This window comes from Lycorma delicatula, chromosome 8, assembly GCF_047948215.1.
Source record: "Lycorma delicatula isolate Av1 chromosome 8, ASM4794821v1, whole genome shotgun sequence".
Taxonomy (NCBI): domain Eukaryota; kingdom Metazoa; phylum Arthropoda; class Insecta; order Hemiptera; family Fulgoridae; genus Lycorma; species Lycorma delicatula.
Window position 1 is genome coordinate 107,321,924 of NC_134462.1, and position 22,021 is coordinate 107,343,944.

General features: G+C 31.3%; 2 protein-coding genes across 4 annotated transcripts in view; one reads left to right on the forward strand and one right to left on the reverse strand.

Moving 5' to 3' along the window:
- Positions 1-1,486, reverse strand: part of LOC142328721 (uncharacterized) — a 29,798-nt gene extending 28,312 nt beyond the window's left edge. The window contains exon 1 of one of the 3 annotated variants that reach the window (XM_075372677.1): positions 1,058-1,201. In XM_075372677.1, the coding sequence (XP_075228792.1) occupies positions 1,058-1,067 (10 nt within the window). In that variant the 5' untranslated portion in view covers positions 1,068-1,201. Of the gene's footprint in view, positions 1-1,057 lie in introns of all 3 variants that reach the window. The other 2 variants (XM_075372676.1, XM_075372675.1) reach the window with 2 other exon arrangements.
- Positions 1,487-1,823: 337 nt separating this feature from the next.
- Positions 1,824-22,021, forward strand: part of LOC142328733 (uncharacterized) — a 486,470-nt gene continuing 466,272 nt past the window's right edge. Inside the window, exons 1-3 of the mRNA XM_075372711.1 lie at positions 1,824-2,004; positions 8,263-8,884; positions 20,766-20,874. Of these exons, the coding sequence (XP_075228826.1) occupies positions 8,274-8,884; positions 20,766-20,874 (720 nt within the window). The 5' untranslated portion in view covers positions 1,824-2,004; positions 8,263-8,273. The remainder of the gene's footprint in view (positions 2,005-8,262; positions 8,885-20,765; positions 20,875-22,021) is intronic.

Here is a 22,021-nt window from a genome sequence, read left to right on the forward strand (position 1 = left end):
TAGTTGACTATCATAGAGTATATAAATAGAAAAATTAGCATCTTAATAAGACAATTTAAGAGATTAACAAGATAAAATGCTTAAGGAGATTGAGGACCAAGGAGTAAATTTTGTTTTGTAGCTTCAGTTCAAATCTTACAAACCATGACAAAATGAAAGTATAACAAGAGATATTTAATACTGGGATGTTTAACCATGACAATTAATGAACAACTTATATTTATTTGTGTATCTATTTTAACTAACATCTTATCCAAGATTCTCACAACATGAGATATTTTTGGAAATCCTTAAATAATATTTGTATCATTTTCAGGTTTTTAAGCTACCATCTACCCTATCTTGAATTCATTTATGGTACGAACTACTTAGTGAACTGAAAATTTTGCAACTCCCTGTGCATCTTCAATGAAATATTACCTAGCAAAAGTAGGTCTGTCAGTAACTGATTTTTAACTGACATCATGATTTCTATCATGATTATCAAACATTCTAGATTAGAACCTATGTCAAATAACAATTCTTCAACAATAGAACTTTAACCTAAAACTTTTATTGTATTCGAAACAACCTTAAAAACATACCTGATACACTTCTTGTACATTCCATTAATTTGCCTAAATCCTCAGCTACATTTTTACTGTCACTCAAACCACATATTAAACGTAATTAACGTGAAAAATATGAACAAAAAATACCAATAATTAAATTATATGTCTACATTCACATTTAAAAATTTACGATAAATTTATTAAATCATCAGACCTAATTCTATTCAGGAATGGAATATCAGTAACTTGTAAATAATAATTATAGTGTACAAATTTAAGAAAATAGCATTCAGAAACACTAAATTTTTTATTACAGTTCTACAGAAAAACCACTTGTAAATTACTACTAAATACTTTTCACGAACAGCGGCTTGGAAAGCTATAATTTTCTGAACAAGAAGATGAATCCTTATACTTAAACCTAACCTTTTAACAAGCGATACATAAAACAAACAGACAAATAAGATAGAAAAATCTGAAGAAGTTGATTTAAAAAATTATCTTACTCTGAATCATATTTTGCTACAGTAGAATATAAATATTCTTTTATACAACGTTTCAAATCTTGTAGTTGAAACGGTGAAAGAACCAACTTCTTCACACATTTTGGTACTAATGTTACACCAGAGTCTTTATTTTTAAGTAATTCATCCAGTTCACTTAACTTAAATGCCACCTGCGCCATAACAAGTCTCAAAAATGTTTTGTTTTTTTTAAATTTCAACTCGAAAATAATAAATAAAACAATACATAACCTCCAACTTAATAAACTAACGTGAACAAACTACATGCTCCTTACTGTCGAACAGTATGACTAAAATCAAATTTTACAGTATAAATATTGTAATTAATTAAATAACGAAAACAAAAATAATAATAATACTGAAACAACAAAAGGAATAGTGTAGTAAAAAAGTGAAATAGAACTTTAATTACACCTGACGTACTCATCTAAATTCATGATTATAGATTACAAAAACAAAGTTGATCAAATATAATAAATATCATCATTTAAGTCTTATTATGAATCTTTTAAACTTGTTTATATACCAAAAGTGTAATAATTAAACTTTCACAAAAATGTGAAGATTATTTATACTTTTATGTGGTATTCTATCATAAAATATCTAAAATTTATTTACTTTATTTTTTTATGTTAATATACATGTGAATAATTGATAATGTTTAAGTAACAATATACGATATATCAACATATTACGTTGGTAGTAGTGTATACACAAAACGGTATCGGGGTTGAAGCGAGCAAGTGTAACTGGTTTAGGGTTCAGTCTGGTCGTCGTGGAATTCCGTCAGTGGTCGTGGAACGTGTTGTTTATTTAGATTTTTTTTTGGGTTTGTTTGTGATTGTTTTACATTTTTATCCGGTTTAAAATTTTGATTCGTTTTGTTGTAACAGTTTATAGTTATTTGTTGGCTTATTCTACTATAAAATGTGAGTGAAATAAAATACCTAAGTTATTTCTATTTTCGTATGTTGTTTTCTATTACGAATATTTTATGCAACGTTTTGTTTTATTTATTTTCAGGGTGCAGTTATAGCCCCTAAGTTATGTTTTGTCCAAAATATTAACTCTATCAACTGCTTTATAAGCATCATATTATATCATATTTTTTTCTTTAAAAAGTTAACTTGAATCTAGTTAACATTTGTGGTAATTCATTATTCATATTCTGTGAGAGTGATAATTATTCTAGGTTTATAGCTGCAGGAGTAATTCAAATTAATTAGTACTGTTTTTGATCCATTATTTGGTGTTAAGTACATTGTTAAATTTTATCAGTACTAAGATACAGTGCTCTACGAATAGGTGATATGATTTACAGTTTATATACGGGTTCCGGGTGCAGACAGTATCCAACACAAAATTAAATCGTGATTAAAATCCGTAATTTATTATGTATTCCCACCACTGCTGTAAATCGTCTGAAATCTTAAAATATTTATGAAAATAAAAAAATAAAAAAACAGTTTTTGCTTAATATTCTGTAGTCATCTGTAATCAAGTAACAGCAGTTGGATGAAATTATCCAATATATATTATTTTTTCTTGATGTTTAATGTGCTTTTTGTTTGTCCACGTTACGTTTTCATTATTAATTTTGTGAATTATATTCCCCCTCCCACAAATTAAATTTATTTTAATTTAGTTTCAGTGTTTTTATTGTGATATAATCATTAATTCTATGTTTTAATATTTTCCTCATTAGATAATCAATTTTGAATTCAGTGTTATCAGCAATAAAAACTTTTTTTAACATCTTGTTTTATAAATCATTTCGTATTGAAGAATATTATTTAAACTTTATTGCCGTATTAGTTTTTGTCTACCTTTGATCTTGTAATTGTATATTGCCGATATAAATATTTTATTAGTCGATTAATATTTAATATTTTTATTAGCTATTATTACAGTTTACGTATTGTGATTGATGAAGAGCAATCCGTTTAGTTCTTTATTGTTTTATTTTATCGGTTAGCAGGTTTTCTTATTTCCTTACTGGCTGTATTTTCTACTTTTAATATTTTCCACTTATTTGCACCCACATTTCTTCAAAATTGAATTTCTCTATTAATTTGTTGATTGAATGTTTACAGATTTTTCCCTTGCCATGTTTTAAAAGGAAATGATTTTTTTTTTTATACATTTCGTAAATTTTCCATTTTTCTGTGTCGATTGTAATATTATATTTTGTTTTTTGAGATAATTTTACCTTCCAATAGGCCACGAACTCGATTCGATTAAACTAATCTGAATTCATTAGTTACATTTGGATTATAAATTTGATTAATGATCTAAATTTTTATCGCTTATCTTTTGCTTTGGTAGGTAAATATTTTCCGAAATACTTTGGTCGTACAGTTGATACACATAGGCCCCTGAATAATCCGAACTAATAAAAATCCGTGGCTGTTTAGATTACGAAAAACTCAGATTATCGAAGGTTCGACTTAAATTTTCAGGATGGTGTATCGAGGCGAGTTTTGGAAGTCGAAATAAGTGCTGAACCTCTTTTAGTATACAAACAACGCTTTTATTAATGCATTGAATTTACATTCTGAAATTGGATTTTTTTATTGTTTGTTTTAAAAATCGACGATTTTTGTCTATTTTATTAAAATTAGTGATTTTTCTACTGCGTCTTTTCTATTTGAGCCAATAAAAGTAGTAGGTGGAGTGTTGTTGACTGAATACAAGTATTAAAACATTTTACTGCTTCTTCATGCTTTAGGCTCTTCGCTGCTACTTCAATTTCATCAACATTTTCATCTATGTCCAACTGCATCAATAATGTCATCGTCGGATTTAAGTTGGAAACATTCTTTCGCGTCTACATTAATCCATTTCGTAATATCTTCTTTTATTATCTCCTGTTCAAGGTTAACAGTTTTCTGATCGCTTCTACCACGCTTTCTATTTGTTTACTTAGACTAGCGCTCACATTTTCATTATCTTTAATCATAGAAGATAAAAGTTTTTCCCATGATACTCGAATTTAAAGCCTTGGCAACGGAACCCCAAGCAGCAAGAGATATCAACATTTTTCAGATTCATTTTTTTAAGCACGCTACTATGTCATTTTGAGAAAAGACTTGAAAAAGAAGTGTTTTTTGTATTTAATTTTAACTGATTTTTTAAATTAATTAAATAATCAATATAGAGAGGGACGTGATAAACATACGGCAAACTTACGACTTTTTGTAGATTTGGAAAATACCAAAGATAAAATTAATTTTTTTGCATTTTCTCGTTTTGAGTTCGGATTACCCGGTATTGCAGATTAGCAGGGATTCGGGTTATTCAGGGGCTTCTGTATATATATATATATATATTGTGTGTGCGCGCGCGCGCGTGTGTTCAAGTACTGTCAATTTAAAATTTTTCATTTTTTATTACTGGTTTAAGTAGGTCTACCTATAAAATTTATTACATTAGTTTTTTGTGAAATTTGTTATAACCTACAGCTCTTTGACTTTTTATCAAAAAAATAAAAATATTGCGTTTTCTGTAAATCAATAAATAAATATTCTATTCTGATCGTACATTATATAGTAGATCGTGTCAGGAACGGGTTGGTGTGCTTGTAAATTACAAAAAAAAGGAACTACCCAGCACTTACTTGGACGGATCAAGGGAAACTGCTAAAATTTTGATCACGAAAAAATTTTGATTTTCACATTATATACAGTTATAGAATAAAAATGATTAAAGCCCTGGTTAATAATTTAAAATAAATAAATGTAGCTATTAAATATATATATGTATAATAAATCACAATTCAGAAGACGTGAATAAAAATTATTTATTCTATAAATAATAAAATTATTTTTGTAAGCCTTTTAATTTTACTTTAAACAAATTGATTGAAAATTCTCATAATTTTGTCGGAAATTTATTATAAATTTTAACAGAAGCCTCTAATAGGCCCTTTTCTCGTAAGCCGAATTATATTATGTTAAATTACTGAAAGATATATTCTGTTGTTCGGTTGAATAGAGGTAGATATTTTTAATTTTGAAGACTATTCTTTTACAACAAAAAAAAGTTACAAATTTTATCAGTGGCGGCTCGTAGCCAAAATTAATGGGCATGGTGCTCAAGAAAATTTTTTTCTGAGCCTTTTCAAGACGGTGGTTAAAGTTTTCCGGAAAAAATGAATCAAATAGAATAGCTGGAAGCAGGGTAATAATCTAATTCTAGGTTTTATCACATTCAAGAATACATACACGGGTTTTTTCACGTTGCACTGAAAAACCGTATTCGGTTTAACAGAGTAAATAATAAGTGTTCTTTGGTGGTTGGGTTTCAATTAACCACACATCTCAGGAATGGTCGAACTGAGAATGTGCAAGACTACACTTCATTTACACTCTTACATATCATCCTCATTCATCCTCTGAAGAATTATCTAAACGGTAGTTACCGGAGGCTAAACAGGAAAAAGAAGAAGTGTAAGTAGTACAAAAATAGTTTTTCTGGTACACAAAACTTACAAGAAGGTTATTTTTTTGTCTTTGATGAAAAAAAAAGTTGATATTCTTTTAAATTAGTAGATAGGTAGTTGTACTTACATTCTGATAATTAATTACGTAAACACAATTAATGACAGCGTATAAATAAAGTAAAATAAAATGTTTAATTTATTCTCTCTTTTTTTTCTGATAGTTTTAGACCTGTGCTAAGTTACAGCTACCGTACATTTTTGGAACTTTTCTGTTAAGTGGCAACATTTGCGTTTCTGTTGGGAGTAGTGTAAATGCTTCACGGTATAATCTGGAATAACATTATTGTTGCATATTGCCGACAACACCACACTAACTGGGCCGCTAGCCGAGTCTCGGCGGCGCTAGATTATTGTTAAATTAGTAATATTCAGTAATCGATTGATTACGATGTTGCTTACTATAATCTTTTAAATTATTTTTTTACAAATTATTATTAACTTTATTTAATAATAAACATACACTATACAATAAATAATCAACGTACACTGTACAAAAATAAATATACGTAAAAGAAATATTAAAAAAATAACAAAATGAGGAACTAAGAATATTACAGGCCTGTAATGCAGAAATATAATAACGTAGAATAATAAAAAATACGAAGGATAATTTATTTGGATGGCATAAATTCCGCAATACATTGAAGAATTTAATGAATTTGTGATTTGATGAACCGCGTTACATGTCTCGATTGTTAAGATTCATGACAGTCTTTTCTGGAACAAACCCCAACGCTCTTTACCTCGACTGTATAGTTTCATTTCGTAAGCTTTAAGCGTATCACATAAGTGAAGATAGTGTAGAACTCCTTTGTTTTGCAAGAATTGAATAGCTGTTATTATGCATGTGACCGGCCAATTGCAGTAAATTCATTTTAGCAAATAAAAATTACGTTTTTATGAAAATAATGATAATAAGTGAAGGCTTCAACCCGAATGAATGATTTCTGAGGAATGGAATATTATATATAAATTTAGTACGGCACGCTGGCGGCGGTAATGATGCGCCATGCGGCTGTGATATGTCACCCGTGCCATACCGAGGCGCGTTTACACTATTCCCAACAAAATACAGGGTCATTCACGGGAACCGGATGTTTTTAAAATAATCATAAAAAATTGAATATTTACTTTAAAAAAGTTTTATTGGTACTGAAACACTAGTTAAATCAAAGCATTTGTTACTTACTCGTGAACGAAAAATTATATCCGGCAAGTGATGTCTGTTTTGGGCAATACATTGTTGTAGCCTTTCACGGTAACTGGCCTCAATTCTTTGCAGCATGTCTACATCAATCTGGGTGACGTGATGACGAATTGCGAAAAGGTCCTCCAATGTACGCGGTTTATCGCCGTACACACGCGATTTCAGAAACCCCCACAGAAAAAAAATCACAACTACTCAAGTCGGGGGACCGAGGGGGCCAAGGAATGTCGCCGAATCTGGAAACGATCCGTCCCGGAAACAAGTTATGGAGAACAGCCATCGTTGCCCTCGCTGTGTGCGCTGTAGCTCCATCCTGCTGGAATAACACATTTTGAAAATCGATTCCCCGGTTTCGTAATTCAGGGATGAAAAACGTATTCAACATCGCAATGTAACGATCAGCTGTTACAGTTACGGCAGCGTCATTTTCTTCAAAAAAATATGGTCCAATAACACCGACCTTTCCGATTGCACACCAGACAGTCACCTTTGGGCTATGAAGTGGTCTCTCGTGAAGCCGATGCGGGTTTCTTTCTGCCCGATACCGGCAATTCTGTTTGATGACGAAGCCATTCAGATGAAAATAGGCTTCGTCACTCATTAGCAATAACAAATTTTCATTTTCTTTAAAAACGGTAAGCATTTGTCGACAAAATTGTAATCGCTGCGTGAAATCTTGCTCGTTTAACTGCTGCACGACGGCTATCTTGTAAGGATGGAAATGCAGGTCTGTATGCAGAATTCGTCTTACCGTACTTGTGCTCATTTGAAGCGCTGCTGAATGCCTCTGAATAGAGCGGCGTGTGCTTCTGACAACGGCTTCCCTTACTCGTTCGATGTTCTCCGGAGTGCTAGCAGTTCGTCGGGGACCCGGTGGTTTTTTCTTCAATATTGAACCGCTTGTTCGAAGGTTATTTACCCGTCGCAATATTGTGTTACGAGAAGGGACGCTTGCATTACGATGGATGTTAAACTGACGGCGGAAATCTCGCTGAACAGCAGTTACGGATTCGTCATTTCGCACAAAACTGTCATACGCGTATAGGCGTTGGTCTAGCGTCCACGGCTCCATCTCAACGACTAAAATGTAAATGCTATGAACAAAGGAAACGTCAGGACACCAGCCACGTGCCCCTCCCACCACGAACGCCCGAATACAAACCACTTAAAAAACATCCGGTTCCCGTGAATGACCCTGTACACTTAACGGAAAAGAACCTATTTTTTTTTTTTATAATGAATTCATCATGGATTTTACGACGGAGATAATTTTTTTCTACTTGTTCTTGAAAAAGGGAGAGTAAGTAAATAGACAGAAAAAGGAATTATAATATGACCAGTATTTTTCTTTATTATTTTTACTTAGTCTGGAATCTTTTTTCGTGGAGTTACTTCATTAAAATGTTATAACTTGTAATTTTTCGTTATTTAAATTTTTATATATCGTTAGAAAAAACTGTATATTTATTTTTGTTTCAGATCGCAACAAGATGACGGACTTGTTAATACAAAATAGTCCTCCGAGAAGCGAACAGTTTAGAGGATGCGGCTTAATGGAAGGTTGTCGCAGTCCGATAGTGCCAAGATATAGCGGTTTCGAAGAAAGACCGCCGGGTCTTGGTTTATGCGATCTTAAACATAGTAAAAGTGATGATTTAGTATTACAGAGTGCACCCGTATCGGCACCAGAGATGCATCACGGTATCAGCGATGTGGCGATACAAATACAAAAAGAAGCGTGCGTCGTTTACGAAGACGATCTTATTCCGGCTCCTCCTTCTTCATCGTCAAATCATTACGGTTATAATTCCGCGGTAGTGAATAATAATACTAGTGGAAATAGTAAATGTTTGCCGGTATATTACAGTGATAGTGAGACTTACAGTGAACACAATAAATGTTCTTCAAATTCTTCCTCGCCGTCGAATTCATATCCGCCTCATATTCCGTTAGTTGATAAATCCGTCCTTAAAATTACCGGCGATTTCGGTCCCGATGTACCGATACAAAGTCGTCGTTCTAGCCAACATATCGGATTGTATGATAGGTTGGATCCGGAAGATAGTATTCGGGATATTATATCCGAAAATGATTTCTACAGGTGAGCGATTTTAACTTAATTTTTATTTTTTAATTATATATAATTTAAAAAAAAATAGTTTTCTGTTATTATTTTTTGTAAAGTGTTGTTTTTCTTTGCCAATCTATGTGGTGGAGTTTTAGCGTCTCGGCCTTTCATCAGGGGTTCTGGGTTCGAATTTTGGTCAGACATGGCATTTTTCATACGCTATAAATTTTCATTTCCGTATTCCCACGTACAAACGTTTTTGTAAGCTTCTGTGATAAATTAATTAAAAAAAAATATATATCAATTTGTTTTTCAAAATCATCGACATACGCTACTGCTATCCTAAACCTTATCTTCTATCCCAAGCCTTCTTCGAACCCTTGAAGTTTCCAATCTTCACTTAATCTTTTAAAATTATCCTTCTTTTTCTTCTTTGCTTCCTTTCTCTTTCTACTGACCCTTTTGATTAAATTGTCAAGATTTCCCTTCCTCTAACCGTACGTCCTAACCAATTTTCTTTTATGCACTTCCAGCGTAAGCTCTCTCTTCTTTAATCATTTTCGTTAGTTTCTAATTCCTTGCTTTATCTGTCCATATCCGCATCTGAAAAGGATCAATTCATTGTCCCTTCTCTTCCTTAATCATCCATACTTCACTTTTATAAAAGACACACCGTACGTAGAGTTTAACTAATCTCTCCCTTAAATGTAAATCCAAACTTTTACCGCACGGTAATTTCCTCTATTTTTCAAGTTGTTATGTAATTCTTTTACGTAAATAATCCCGCTAATATGTAGATATGGCTTTAAGCCATTAATCCAGACTGTATCGTGTTTACGTCATTACATTTTAAAATTCAACAGTGAAAATATGCCAGAACGATGGATATTGACGACTCGCCACCAATTCTAGGGATACGTGAATTTAATTCATTATTTGAATTATTTATATTAAAAAAAATTTTTCTTAATATAAAAAATAGATAAATTACCAATTTTACTTCCTTGTACGAAGTAAAGGAAGTATTGTGATCGCGAAAAATTTCGGTTTTCAGATTTCAACGGAAATATCCATTTTGACCATCCCTGAATCCATTTTGTTTAGTTTCGGCGTGACGTCTGTACGTACGTATGTAAACGATTAGTCGTAGGATGTAAAAATTTTGTATTTAGGACTATTTAGTTGTGCATCTCCCCTCTTGATTGCAATCGACTGAACCAGAAGTGTCCAAAAAAGCCCAAAATCCAAAAAATGAATTTTGGACTTTTTCTTAACTGCAGTAATAAGCCCTCATTGAGAGTTTTCCAACGATATATCATAGGTACTTATTTTCATTGGTTCCAAAGTTATAACAAAATAGACTTTTAATTAATGAAATATTCGGGTCTTACAAGGCACATGGGTTCGAATCAGACTCATCTCCTTTTTTTAATTTTTTTTTTTTTAATTTAAATACATTGGTATATTAATAGTTATTAACCTGCGATTGTGAAAAACTTTTGCGATAAATAACAATTCAATAATAATAAAAAATATGAAAAAATATCAGAAGTTATTAATGAAATAAAATTTTATGTACTTTTCATTTTAAAAAAATGTGTATATGTAATTTAATAGACGTACAAAGAAGTCATATGATGTACACTTCAATTTTTTTTAGTTTTTTTGGCAGTCGGGTTTTTTAATTTTTAACAGATTTAAAATTTGTTTAGTTCGTTTTTTGAAGTTGTTTTTTTCTTTATTTGGCTTCTACAGATCGCGTTACAACTATTATTTGTCTTCTTATATTGTTTTCTCTTTTTTTAAATAATCTTTCATGATTTCCTGTGTCAATTATTTTTCTCTTCACACGATTGGACCTTAATTCAAGTCTTTTATTTATTTTGGATTAGAACCCCTCAGATTTTTGTATGTTCTTTTTTCTATACCGCTGGTTTTCCTCTTTAGAGAATTATTTTTCTCATGATTTTTCTAATCTCTGGTAACTAAGTTAATTCGGTTCGTCCTGAAATCGGTTTTATTTTGTTTATATTTTTTATTTGTTGATTTACCTATATTTTTTTTTTATATATTTATTAAAATATAGGCAGACCAAAAAAAATAAGTACTTTAAAAAAAAACTTTCATGACTTACGTTAGGCGAAAAACTGCGTCTTAATTATAATATTAACGGGGAAGAAACGGTTTAAGTTTTATCAAAGATGAGGTAAGATTCTGGGATTATTTTTTATTTAGAATGATATCAGTTCGACTATGTTTTCATTCTATCGGGTGACACCATTAAAAGCGCATAAAAATTATTTAGATAACTTACAAATTCGGTTGTGGTATCTTTTCATAGGTAAACACATCAAGTTTTGATTCACGTAATTCTTTTTTACCGAATTCGGCCACTACGACTTCCAGATCGGTGGATTGGTCTTGAAGGTCCACTTGCATGGCCACCTCGCTTCCCAAATTTGGTTCCAGTAGATTTTTACTTGTGGGGTTTCATTAAAGACTGGGTTTATGTACCACCTTTGCCTGTTGATCTTGTCGAGCTAAGACTTCGAATTAAAGCCGCAGCTGCAGAGGTAAATTTCCGACTTGCTGGCCACAGTCTGGAATGAAATCGTCTTCATGCGGGATGTATGTCGCATTACAAATGGAAGCCATATCGAACCAAAGTGAATGAATGTTGGGTGAAAAACTTGATGTGTTTTTCTATAAAATGAGACCTCAATCGGATCTTTAAATTATCTAAATAGATTTTTGTGTGATTTTAAAATTGTGAAGTGCGTTTTGAATCATCCGGTATAATAAACCAATACTAAGGAATGATTACAAATAAATTTAAAATAATAATACTTTATGTTGTTTACATGTGTTGGTGTAAATCTTTGTTCAAAAGACTTTTTCAGTTTAAAGTTTCTGAAAGGAAGAAACGCACAAGGGGATCACTAGAGAAGCTTCATTCATAAAATAATTAAAATAATCGAAATTGTATGTTTGTTATAAAGTGAAATTTCTACTTACAATAAAAAATAGGTACAAATTGGATTTAGAACATCCTCTTTCTACGTCATGAATTACTTTATATTAGGTAATTAAAATTTGCTCATATGTTTAGCTTTCACGCGTAGATTATAATACTTGTTTTACTGAATTTTAAGTTTTGGTATATCTACTTAAGTATTACGCAGTCTACTTATGTTTTTTTTTTGCTCTTTATTTCATGTAACATGTGCTATTACTGAATTAATAAATAACATTCTGCTAGGAAGGTGAGGCATGCCGTTTTTTTATTCTACAATTTGTTGTAGCTTGCGTTAACACGCAGTTCTTTCATCTCGCCTGGGAATCTCGTGCATTGGTTGAACTTTAATTTATTTTGTTTGGTTTTTTCTTTCCTTTTATTGGATCTTGTTTTTATGATTTTTAAATTAATAAAATGACTTTTTCAAATTTGTGTGTTATCGATATCTTTTTTCGTTTAGTTTAAAAAATATGTAATTTCCTTTAAATTTGATCTACTAAAAAAAAAAAAAAATCCTAAAGTAATAATTATTATAAAGTGTACATCGCGTTGTAAACCAATCAAAAACTACCAAATTATTACACCTATTTTTATAATATAAAATAGCTTATTTCGTTATATTTTTTTCACTATCTCGTAAACAAATTATAGTTCTAGTGTAAATTTATTTTTTTTAGTCGTGATGTTTTGTATATTATTGCATATTTTTTCCTGAAATTATATATAAAAATTACCTGAATATGTTTCTAACCTTGCACGATTTTTTTTTCTATTTTTTTGGTACAATTTAAAAAAAAAATACTATCTCATTATTCGTTAGTTCATACAGTGAATAATCGTAGTATATTTCTGTTTATTATAATTTTTTTCCAGCATGTAACTATAGTTATTATATAATTCAAATTAAGAAATACAAGGAATTTTCTAAATTATATAAAATTATTGGTATTAATTTCTACCCTTGTTAGGCACAGTTATTCGATGATGTACTTTTGAAACGCGTAATGTTATTAAATTAATTAAAATTTGTTGGGACCGATTTTGATACAGTTTTCACTTAATTTCTAATAAAATGTACTTTGGTATTAAAATTATTTTTACTTTTCCGTCTAGCGCTATAGCTTTTGAAGGGAAAGTATTTTAATCGGTCAATTTTGGTATATCCGGTTTTCAACGGATCTTGACATTCTGACACCTGAGGAACCCGAAAAACCGGATGGAAAATTTCCGGATGTTCGTGTGCGTTTCATGTCGCACCTTATATCTCCAGAACTACTCGACCGATTTTGGCCAAACTTGGGTCAGATTACTTCTATATTTGCGCTATTGATGCCATTAAATTTTCAATTTAAAAGGTGAAGCGGGTGAGATTGTAGAGCATGACCACCCTTAATATCTTGAGATTTCTCCTAATTAAGGTCTTATTTTTATTAGGCATTTTTGTTAACAATTAAAAAATAATATTTCCAAAAAATATTTTTTGCAAAATCGCACCCCCTCCCCAAAAAAATGCTCTAAATAAACTAGCGGCTAAGTGGGGTATACTTTCTTTCTTTCTTTTTTTTTCCTGTTTATCCTCCGGTACTACCGTTTAGATAATTCTTCAGAGGATGAATGAGGATGATATGTATGAGTAATGAATATGATATGTATGAGTAATGAATTGTAGTCTTGTACATTCTCAGTTCGACCGTTCCTGAGATGTCTGGTTAATTGAAACCCAACCACCAAAGAACATCGGTATCCACGATCTAGTATTCAAATCCGTGTAAAAATAACTGGCTTTACTAAAACTTGAACGCTGGAACTCTTGACTTCCAAATCACCTAATTTGGGAAGACGCGTTAATCACTAGACCAACCCGGTGGGTTTAAGTGGGGTATACTGTATCATTTGTACCCCCTCTCACCACAAGCATCGCTACTGTAGCACTGACGTACAGCTGCTGTAGTCGTCTATGTTGTAACGTCACAGGTAAACGGTAGAATTAAATAAATGAATTATATTTAAAATGTAAAAAAGTATTTAAAGGAGCCCCTAGTGCCGCCACACCCGCGCGAATGAAATTCAGTATGCGCGCGCGTTTTAGTTAGAATCATTGAATTAAATTAATAAAAAATATTATACTTCAATAAAATTATAAATATTTTAAATTAAGTTGTGTGTGTGTGTGTGCGTGTGTATATATGTGTAAGCCGTGTATCAGAAAAAAACCGCGTGTCGGGAAAGTCCTACAACTGTGTTGTCAGAATTTTTCCTTATATTTGAAAATTCTCAGAAGCGGTTTGATGTGAAGGAATAATTAATTAGTTGTTTTATTAGGCAACATAGTGTCTCAGTAGAATTTCAATACCTCTTTGTAATAATGTTATTCTTTGTTTTTCTTAATGTTGGAAAATTGTTTTTGATAATTATTAAAAGTTACACTCCTCGGATATTAATGGAGAACGTGTATACTGAACCGATCAAATAGATACAATCTTGTCTTTTGTGAGACTCCGCGGCGGAGTGGTATCGCCTCAGCCTTCCTCCGGAAGGTCCTGCGTTTGAATCCTGGTCAGACATGGTACTCTTTGAACGCTTTAATATCTCAATATCATATTCCTATGCACAAGCTTCAAGGTTGTGAAATGGAATTAATAATAATAATTTTAAAAAAAATTGGAATTAATTTTTTTTTTTAAATTTTATTGTTGGTTTTGTATTGAAGTTTTTGTGTTATCAGTCGAACGAACATTTTACGTACACATTTAATGTCTTTCGAGATAAAATTACATCAGTTTTATTATTTTGATTTAAAAAATTTTTCTGGTTTTTATTTTTTTATTTTACAGTTACATTTTCCAAATATTTGTGTGGAGTAATATATATGATTCTCCAATAGATTGTAAAAAAAAAAATTGTTGTCATTCGATTAACTATTTAATATATCTTTATGTTTTACTAATTAATGCGCATTATAGTAAAATCCAGTGTTGCTAGATGTAGAATAAATAAACAAATCATTAAAAAGTAATTTCCAAATACATTATCAAATTTTCTGTTTTTAATATTGTTCTATTTCTGTTTAGGGATTTTCTAAAAAAAAAATATTTTTTATTATAATGGCCAAAAAAGCCGGTAAAGGGTTTTATATAACTTTATCTGAATCGACCTTGACAGATTTTTATTTTAAATACGTCATCAGGTTTTTAGATATTAATGATTATTATGTTTTTTGCTTAAACTTATCAAATCAGTTATAAAATACAAAATGGAAAACGATTTTGATTGGTAATAGATTTTAATTAAAAAATCTATGAATAAGAATATTTTTATTTTTGTATAAATAAAATAAATCAAAATTGAACCTTGCCAACAATTCGTCTATGCTTTTTCAAGTGCTTTCAGTCAATTGACCATCATCAGGAAAATTTCTACTTCAATTTAAAAGTATTAACATAATTAAATTGATAAGTTAAAAAATATTAAAGTCATAACAACCGGTCGTCATAGTGTAAAAGTTCTTACGTCTGTTATGTAACTAAGTTGCAGTTAAGTAAAAAATAAAAAAATATTTTTGTTAAAATCTGGGTCCTGTTTTACTGTTTTTGCCTATCGGTGTTCAGAATCCTTAAAAATTAATATCTTTTTGTGCGATTCCGTTATAATTAAGCATTTTAATTAAGTTTCGGAAATTAATATAAAATTTGTTTTATGATATCGGAAGAAAATTAATGAAATGTGAAATTGTAAAACGCCTTACCTACTTCTCTATGCAAACTCAAAAATTAATAAAATAAGATCTACGCACAAAAGTACTACGGCTTAATTTTGTCTTTAATGGTTTTGCGGTTTAGAAATATTAAGAAAAATCCCCAAAAAACCAGTTATTTTGGGTACGGCTTATCTGCTTGTCGAATCGGAGCCAAAATTTAACAGAATCTAAATTTTTTTAACTTCTAAGGTACAACATACGTAGATGAATTGTTTTTCTAACTTAATTGTGTTTTTAGTAATCCGTTTTCGGGTTATAAACAAATCTGTATAATTAAGCTAATTATATCCCCGCATACAAGTCCGATCGCCTTAAAATTTCATTACCATGTACTACATATATAATATAACCTCTATATCAAATTTAAAGTTTCTACCATGTCCCCATAAAAAATTAAAATTTTAAAACGGCGTTTAATACCTCATCTCTTCGATCTGATTAAGTTAAAAATGAATTGGCATCAATTCCTTCTCATATGTAGAAATATTTCAGTCAAACTGCAAATTTTAATGTACAGGTAGTCCCCGAAAATTTAACAAAATATAGGCATAATATTTATTTCCTTCCAAAATTTCCAAGAATTTTTTTGTCTTTCAAGTCAGAAACCGAGTGGAATCGCGTTTGAAAAATCGAAATATCCTTTAAAAGTGCTCAGTTGATTGTCATCAAACGCATCATCTATTGAACGGAAAGCTGCATAATATTTATACCCAAAACATCGAGTTAAGTATACCGTCTATCAAGTTTACATTGTCAGCAAGTTCGCGTATCTTCAGTCGATGATCATTTAATATGGCAATATTGATTTTTGTGACTATTTCATCGGTCGTAGCGCTTTTTGGGCGTCCCGATCGTCTATCATCTTGATTGATTGATGTATAATCACGTTTAAATTCAGTAGCACAATTTTTACCGTCGAAAATGAAGGGAACTTAAAGTAGAATCTAACTATTTTTGTATGTCTATCGGATTAAACCTTTTAAAACAAAGTATTTTATAACATCTGAATGTTCAGTTTTATCAATTTTTCAGAAAACGTCAAAATTTGTTTATTTTATTCGATACAAGAAACTAAACGTATGCGTCTGGAACTGCGCGGCCTAACATCTAAAGGGTTATACTTGACAGATATCGTAGTAATTAGTCATACTTGCCCATTTGTGGCAAGCCGAGGACGTTTTGAACGACCCTAGTATATATATATATATATATATATATATATATATATATGTGTATATATATAATAATATATATATATATATATATATATATATATATATACACACACACACACTCCCGCGCTGGTTGTTCATTTCAAGGAAACCACCATTAGCATCTCCAAAACTATGAGAGCTTATTAATTTTGAAAAGTATAAATAAAATCGAGAGTTAAATTGTAACTACACAAATGGATCACTAATCTGCGGCCAGCAAACTCCTCAGTAGATTTAAAAACATATTGTCGATTAATTTACGGTACATTTTAAATGTCAAATTTAACTAAACCCTTCAATAGAAGAAATGATTGCTGGAATTATGGAAATTTTGAAAAATATTCGCCAAATTCATTGTGTAAGGCTCTTACGCAAGGAGGACATGTTTATATTTAGAACAGAGGTTGGGATATTTTGAACATTTCATTGTGAATTTCCATATTAATTAAACGATTTGTATCTTCTGTTTTGAATATTTTTTTTCTTTTTTACTTAAGTTTTTCTAATGAAATAATGAGCTTTGTTTTAATTTTTATTTTATACATGTGAGTCGTTTAAATTTCATTAATGATAAAAATTTAGTTTGCTTAAATTAAAAAGATAATAGTAAAGATGTAATATTCCTTGATGTTACGTTTTTATTGTTTTCAAGTTACGAGTACGATAAAAATTTTCCTCCCATAAATTTCTAAGTAATCAATTTTTCTATCTTTAACCTAACGTAGCACATGTGCGGTTGGATCTAAAAAGAAATACATGAAAGTAAAAACCCTACAATGAAATGTTGTATTTAAAAATTCTACTTACGTAAAATAGTAGTAGTTACTTTAATTTTTTTTTTACAAATCGGTGGACATTATCCTTATAAACTGACTATACCATTTTAAGGGTGAGCTTTAATAAAAGTACATCAAGGGTAGATTCGTGTAAAGATGATATTTTCTATCAAAAAATATCGTAAGAATTAGTTACCGTTAAAAATATTATTTTTGCTCCCGTATTGGAAAAATGGTCAGGATTATAGGTATTATATTTTTAACATCCTCAACAAAAAAAGATAGGGAAGGTTCTCCATTTAAAGGGTTTTCTTTCTAATATAGTTTCCACAATATTAATTTATTACGGCTCTTTTAAATGTACATACTCCTTATTTATACGACTGTATAATCTATACAATTAGACAACTAGTCTATATAATTACACACCCTAATAGTCCCAAACATCTTACAAACATGACGTTACTGTCTTATTGACTTACCAATTAATTTTATTCTTGACGACCGACTATTATGAACGTAACAGTTTAATTTAAAAAGGATTATTGATATGAATTTAAATTAAAATTTTTTAGAAAATCCTTGAAGATGATGTAACAGCTCCGAAAGTACTAGGATTTACACTTTTTAAATTGTTATTAAGTGGAAATTAAATTTAGCAGATGTTTCTACCTAGAAACTCCCCGTAGTGAGGGTGGAAGGCTGTCAAAAAGTTTAAAAGAAAGAGTAGTATTGTCACATATCATTCTAAAGTTTATTGAAAAACGTAACTTTTCGGATTTCAAGAACCCTAACCAAAAATGTCCGGCCACTTAATATTTTTCATAGTTAGTTTCAGAAATGGAAATCCTCTTAGATAATTATTCAACAATTGATCACTGAAAAATTAAATATGTAGCAAATTTTCTTTTCTCTTTTAAAACTAAGAACTCTATATAATATGAGACAACTTATGATTTACTGTAGGCCTCTTTTAAAGTTATGTAAAAAATTTTAAATATGCGCCATTTTGGGTATGGTTGTCGTAGTACGATACTTTTTACAACAGAGTGTTTGTTTTTGATGACTTTAAATTGGTGATAAACTTACCCTTTGCTTCTAAAATGACGAGTTGTCTCCCACGGGTGGCTTGGAATGTGGTAATTTCTTTTCGTATGAGATCATTTAGCGCGAATGGAAATTTGGATCGTATGAAAAATTCCACGTGTCTGACCGGGATTCGGACTCAGGACCACCGGGTAAAAGGCAGAGACGCCAACAATCGCGCTACGGAGGCTACCACGGTGGTCCCTTACCGAAAAACATATCTTTTCGTGTTAAGGGTGTTTGCTAAATTTCATTTTTCAATTTTTCTGGATGGAGTTTACATCCCTCATTCGGACAACGTACGGTATCTAGAACTTCGTTTGGACCGATACCTGACACGGAAAATTCGTGAGAGAAAAAAGAAACAATTAAATATCAAGCTTAGATAGTTGAACTGATTATTAGGAAGAAGGTCCGTGTTTTTGTTAAATAACAAACTGTTGTTGTACAAGTCGTTTTTAAAGCCAATATGAGAGTACGGGATACAACTTTGGGATACGGCAAGCAATAATAATACAGACATCATCCAACGGTTTCAGAACAATGTGCTGAGGAACATTTCGGAGGTACCATCGTTTACAAAGAACAAGGAGTTCCACGATTATCTAGGGATGGCATGTATTTGTGGAAATCCACCGGCTAAGTACAAAGTATACACTTAACCTTTTGGGTAATAGTGAAGATGTAAGACGACTGAAGAGGCTACGTGTATTGAATCTAGAGGCTGATGTGCGTTGAATTATCATATGTTATCCCATATCATTGTATATGTCTTTTTTTTCTCATGTATGACTTGTTTTTGACTCAATTGCTTATTTTGTTTAATTTATAGTTCTCAGCCAATTAATTTTATTATTCTCAATACCTTTTGTTTTTTTTTGTGTTTAGCCTCCGGGAATTACCGTTCAGGTATTATACTGTGTTAAAACCTTTAAGTTGTCTTTGGAGGTATCACTGGATGCCTCCCTTTCACGTCATTATTACACTGTATAATTTATTTAGTTCATTGTTTAGAAAAGTTATTGTAAATAAAGCAGTACACCCAAAAAGAAACTGTTGAGAAGTTATTTAACGGTTCCCGTACTTTATTAACATTCCTCTCTCACTCTTTCTCTCTCTCTCTGTGTGTGTGTGTGTGTGAGCGCGTGCGCATATGTAAATTAAAAAAAATAAAAAAGGGCTGATTTTCCATAAAATAAGCAGTATGGAATAAATGGCAGAGCTCTTGTCTTGGTTGGGGTTAGTATGAAAATAATCACACACATCTTTAACAAATTACTGTTTGGAAGATACTTCCCGTTACGTTGGAAGGAGGGTATTGTTGAATTGTTGTTTAAAGGAAGTGACAAGGATCTCGCTGTTACTTCGTCGTATAGACCCTTGACAATGCTGCCGGTTATTGGTAAGGTCTTTGAAAATGTGTTGTACCTGCATATATATGAGAGGCTGATCTCACAATGCTTATTGATGGAAAATCAGTATGTGGAGCTCGTAAGCGTTGCTAGATCTTTTTCCCGTTAATGAATTGCTTGACATTTGAAGCCGAGTTGCCTTTAGAATCACTGTAATAAATTCTACTACATTATTGCAATGGAATAAGCGATACGCAATGTACATGTACTTTTCCAGTGAGAATACTAGTGTTGCGGTGAGTCATATACATGTATCTCTATGTAGAATAATCTTAAATTCTAATTGAACACTCACTACATTTAATATGTTTCTATTTTATAATTAATAGTAGAGAGAAATAGTAGAAAGTGTATACGGAAGGATGTATGTAAGAATTTTTGTGGCAATTAATCAATGAATTTCTATAATTAAAAATTAATCTTTAGTCTGTGTTTGTTGTAAGTGTTGTCAGAGCCTTAGATAAGGAAAACATTTGCGATTCCGATAAAAATTCCCCGTATCTTTATTTTTAGTTTACCATTTAATTATCTGGAGAAAGTAGTACTTAGTTATAAATTTAGACTTGAATAATTATGTGAAATCGTATAATTTTTATTTTTATTTATTTAAACATTGAACAGTTATATATATTTTAATATTTTTATTTTTACAGATTTGTACTTTTCAAAAGACATTATGAAAAGTATTTGGATATCTCACAGAAATATGAAGAAGCAAGAAATATTGCCTATTATTTGGAAGAAAAATATCATGAAATTAAGGTTAGTTTTTTTACTGTTTTTTCATAATTTTAGCGCTACTAATATCCGTATCGTTTTTATAATTGACCGAGCGAAGCTAGGACCTGTTTTACTCGACTTGGTTAAACTTCATACGTTTGTATATTTGTGACCCAGCCTTACGGCCTAACGAATTTTCCGATTTTTATAAAACTTAACAGTAAGATTTCTTGCTGTTAGGCGTAACGACGTAACCGATATTTTTGTGATATTTTTAGCTTCAAAATAACGACTGCCATCTTTTTAGACTGTGGTAGGAGAGGGTAGGAATTTTTCCGTCGTCAGGATATCGACTGAACATTGTGGTATTCCCTCCACTCATGAGGTCACATATATTTTTTAGTCTTGTGTCTGTGTTACGCATTAGATAATTCATTTTCTACTCTACTCTTCTGTATAATGTTCGTCTCAGACCATTCACTGTTGTAGAGCATCTTGACTTTCATATTATATTTTAAATATTTAATTAGTTATTTTTCGATAAAATTACTTTTATCATATTCTTATATACAGAGTGTCCCATATAAAACGCAACCCATCAATCACTCATCCATGAAATTTCAAAAGTCAAGCTTACTCCCCAACTCGTTACTGAAATGGACTCGTCCAACATCTGAACATCGCGGCAACGCAGTAGAACACTACCGATAGTAACAACAATGCAATCATAACGTTCAGTGTATCGATAGTGACAAGGTGGTGTTTTCGCTAGATGACGTGTTTTCATTGTCGAGTCGTACTTCAATACGAAATCAGCGGTTGCAGTGCAGGATTTGTTTCGCCATAAGTACCCAGATAAACCAGCTCCTAACAAAACATCAGTATTAAGGTTAGTCGCAAAATTGAGAGAGACCTGTTCTGTTAATAACAAGGAACACAAAAGATCTCCGTCAGTGTTGAGCTTTGTGTTTTTCTTTGTCGAGCTCAAGAAGTCGATGAACCGTTTGAATGCGATAAGGTTGTAATTGTAATCGTTTGATCGCCCGATGAATAGTTGATTTAGACAAATTAATTTCAGCAGACAAACGTCTGATCAATTTATTTGGCGAGGCGAGTAATCGGAGTTTGATTTCAGTGACTGTATCTGTATTCAACAATGACCCAAATCTTTTATGTTCCTTGTTATTAA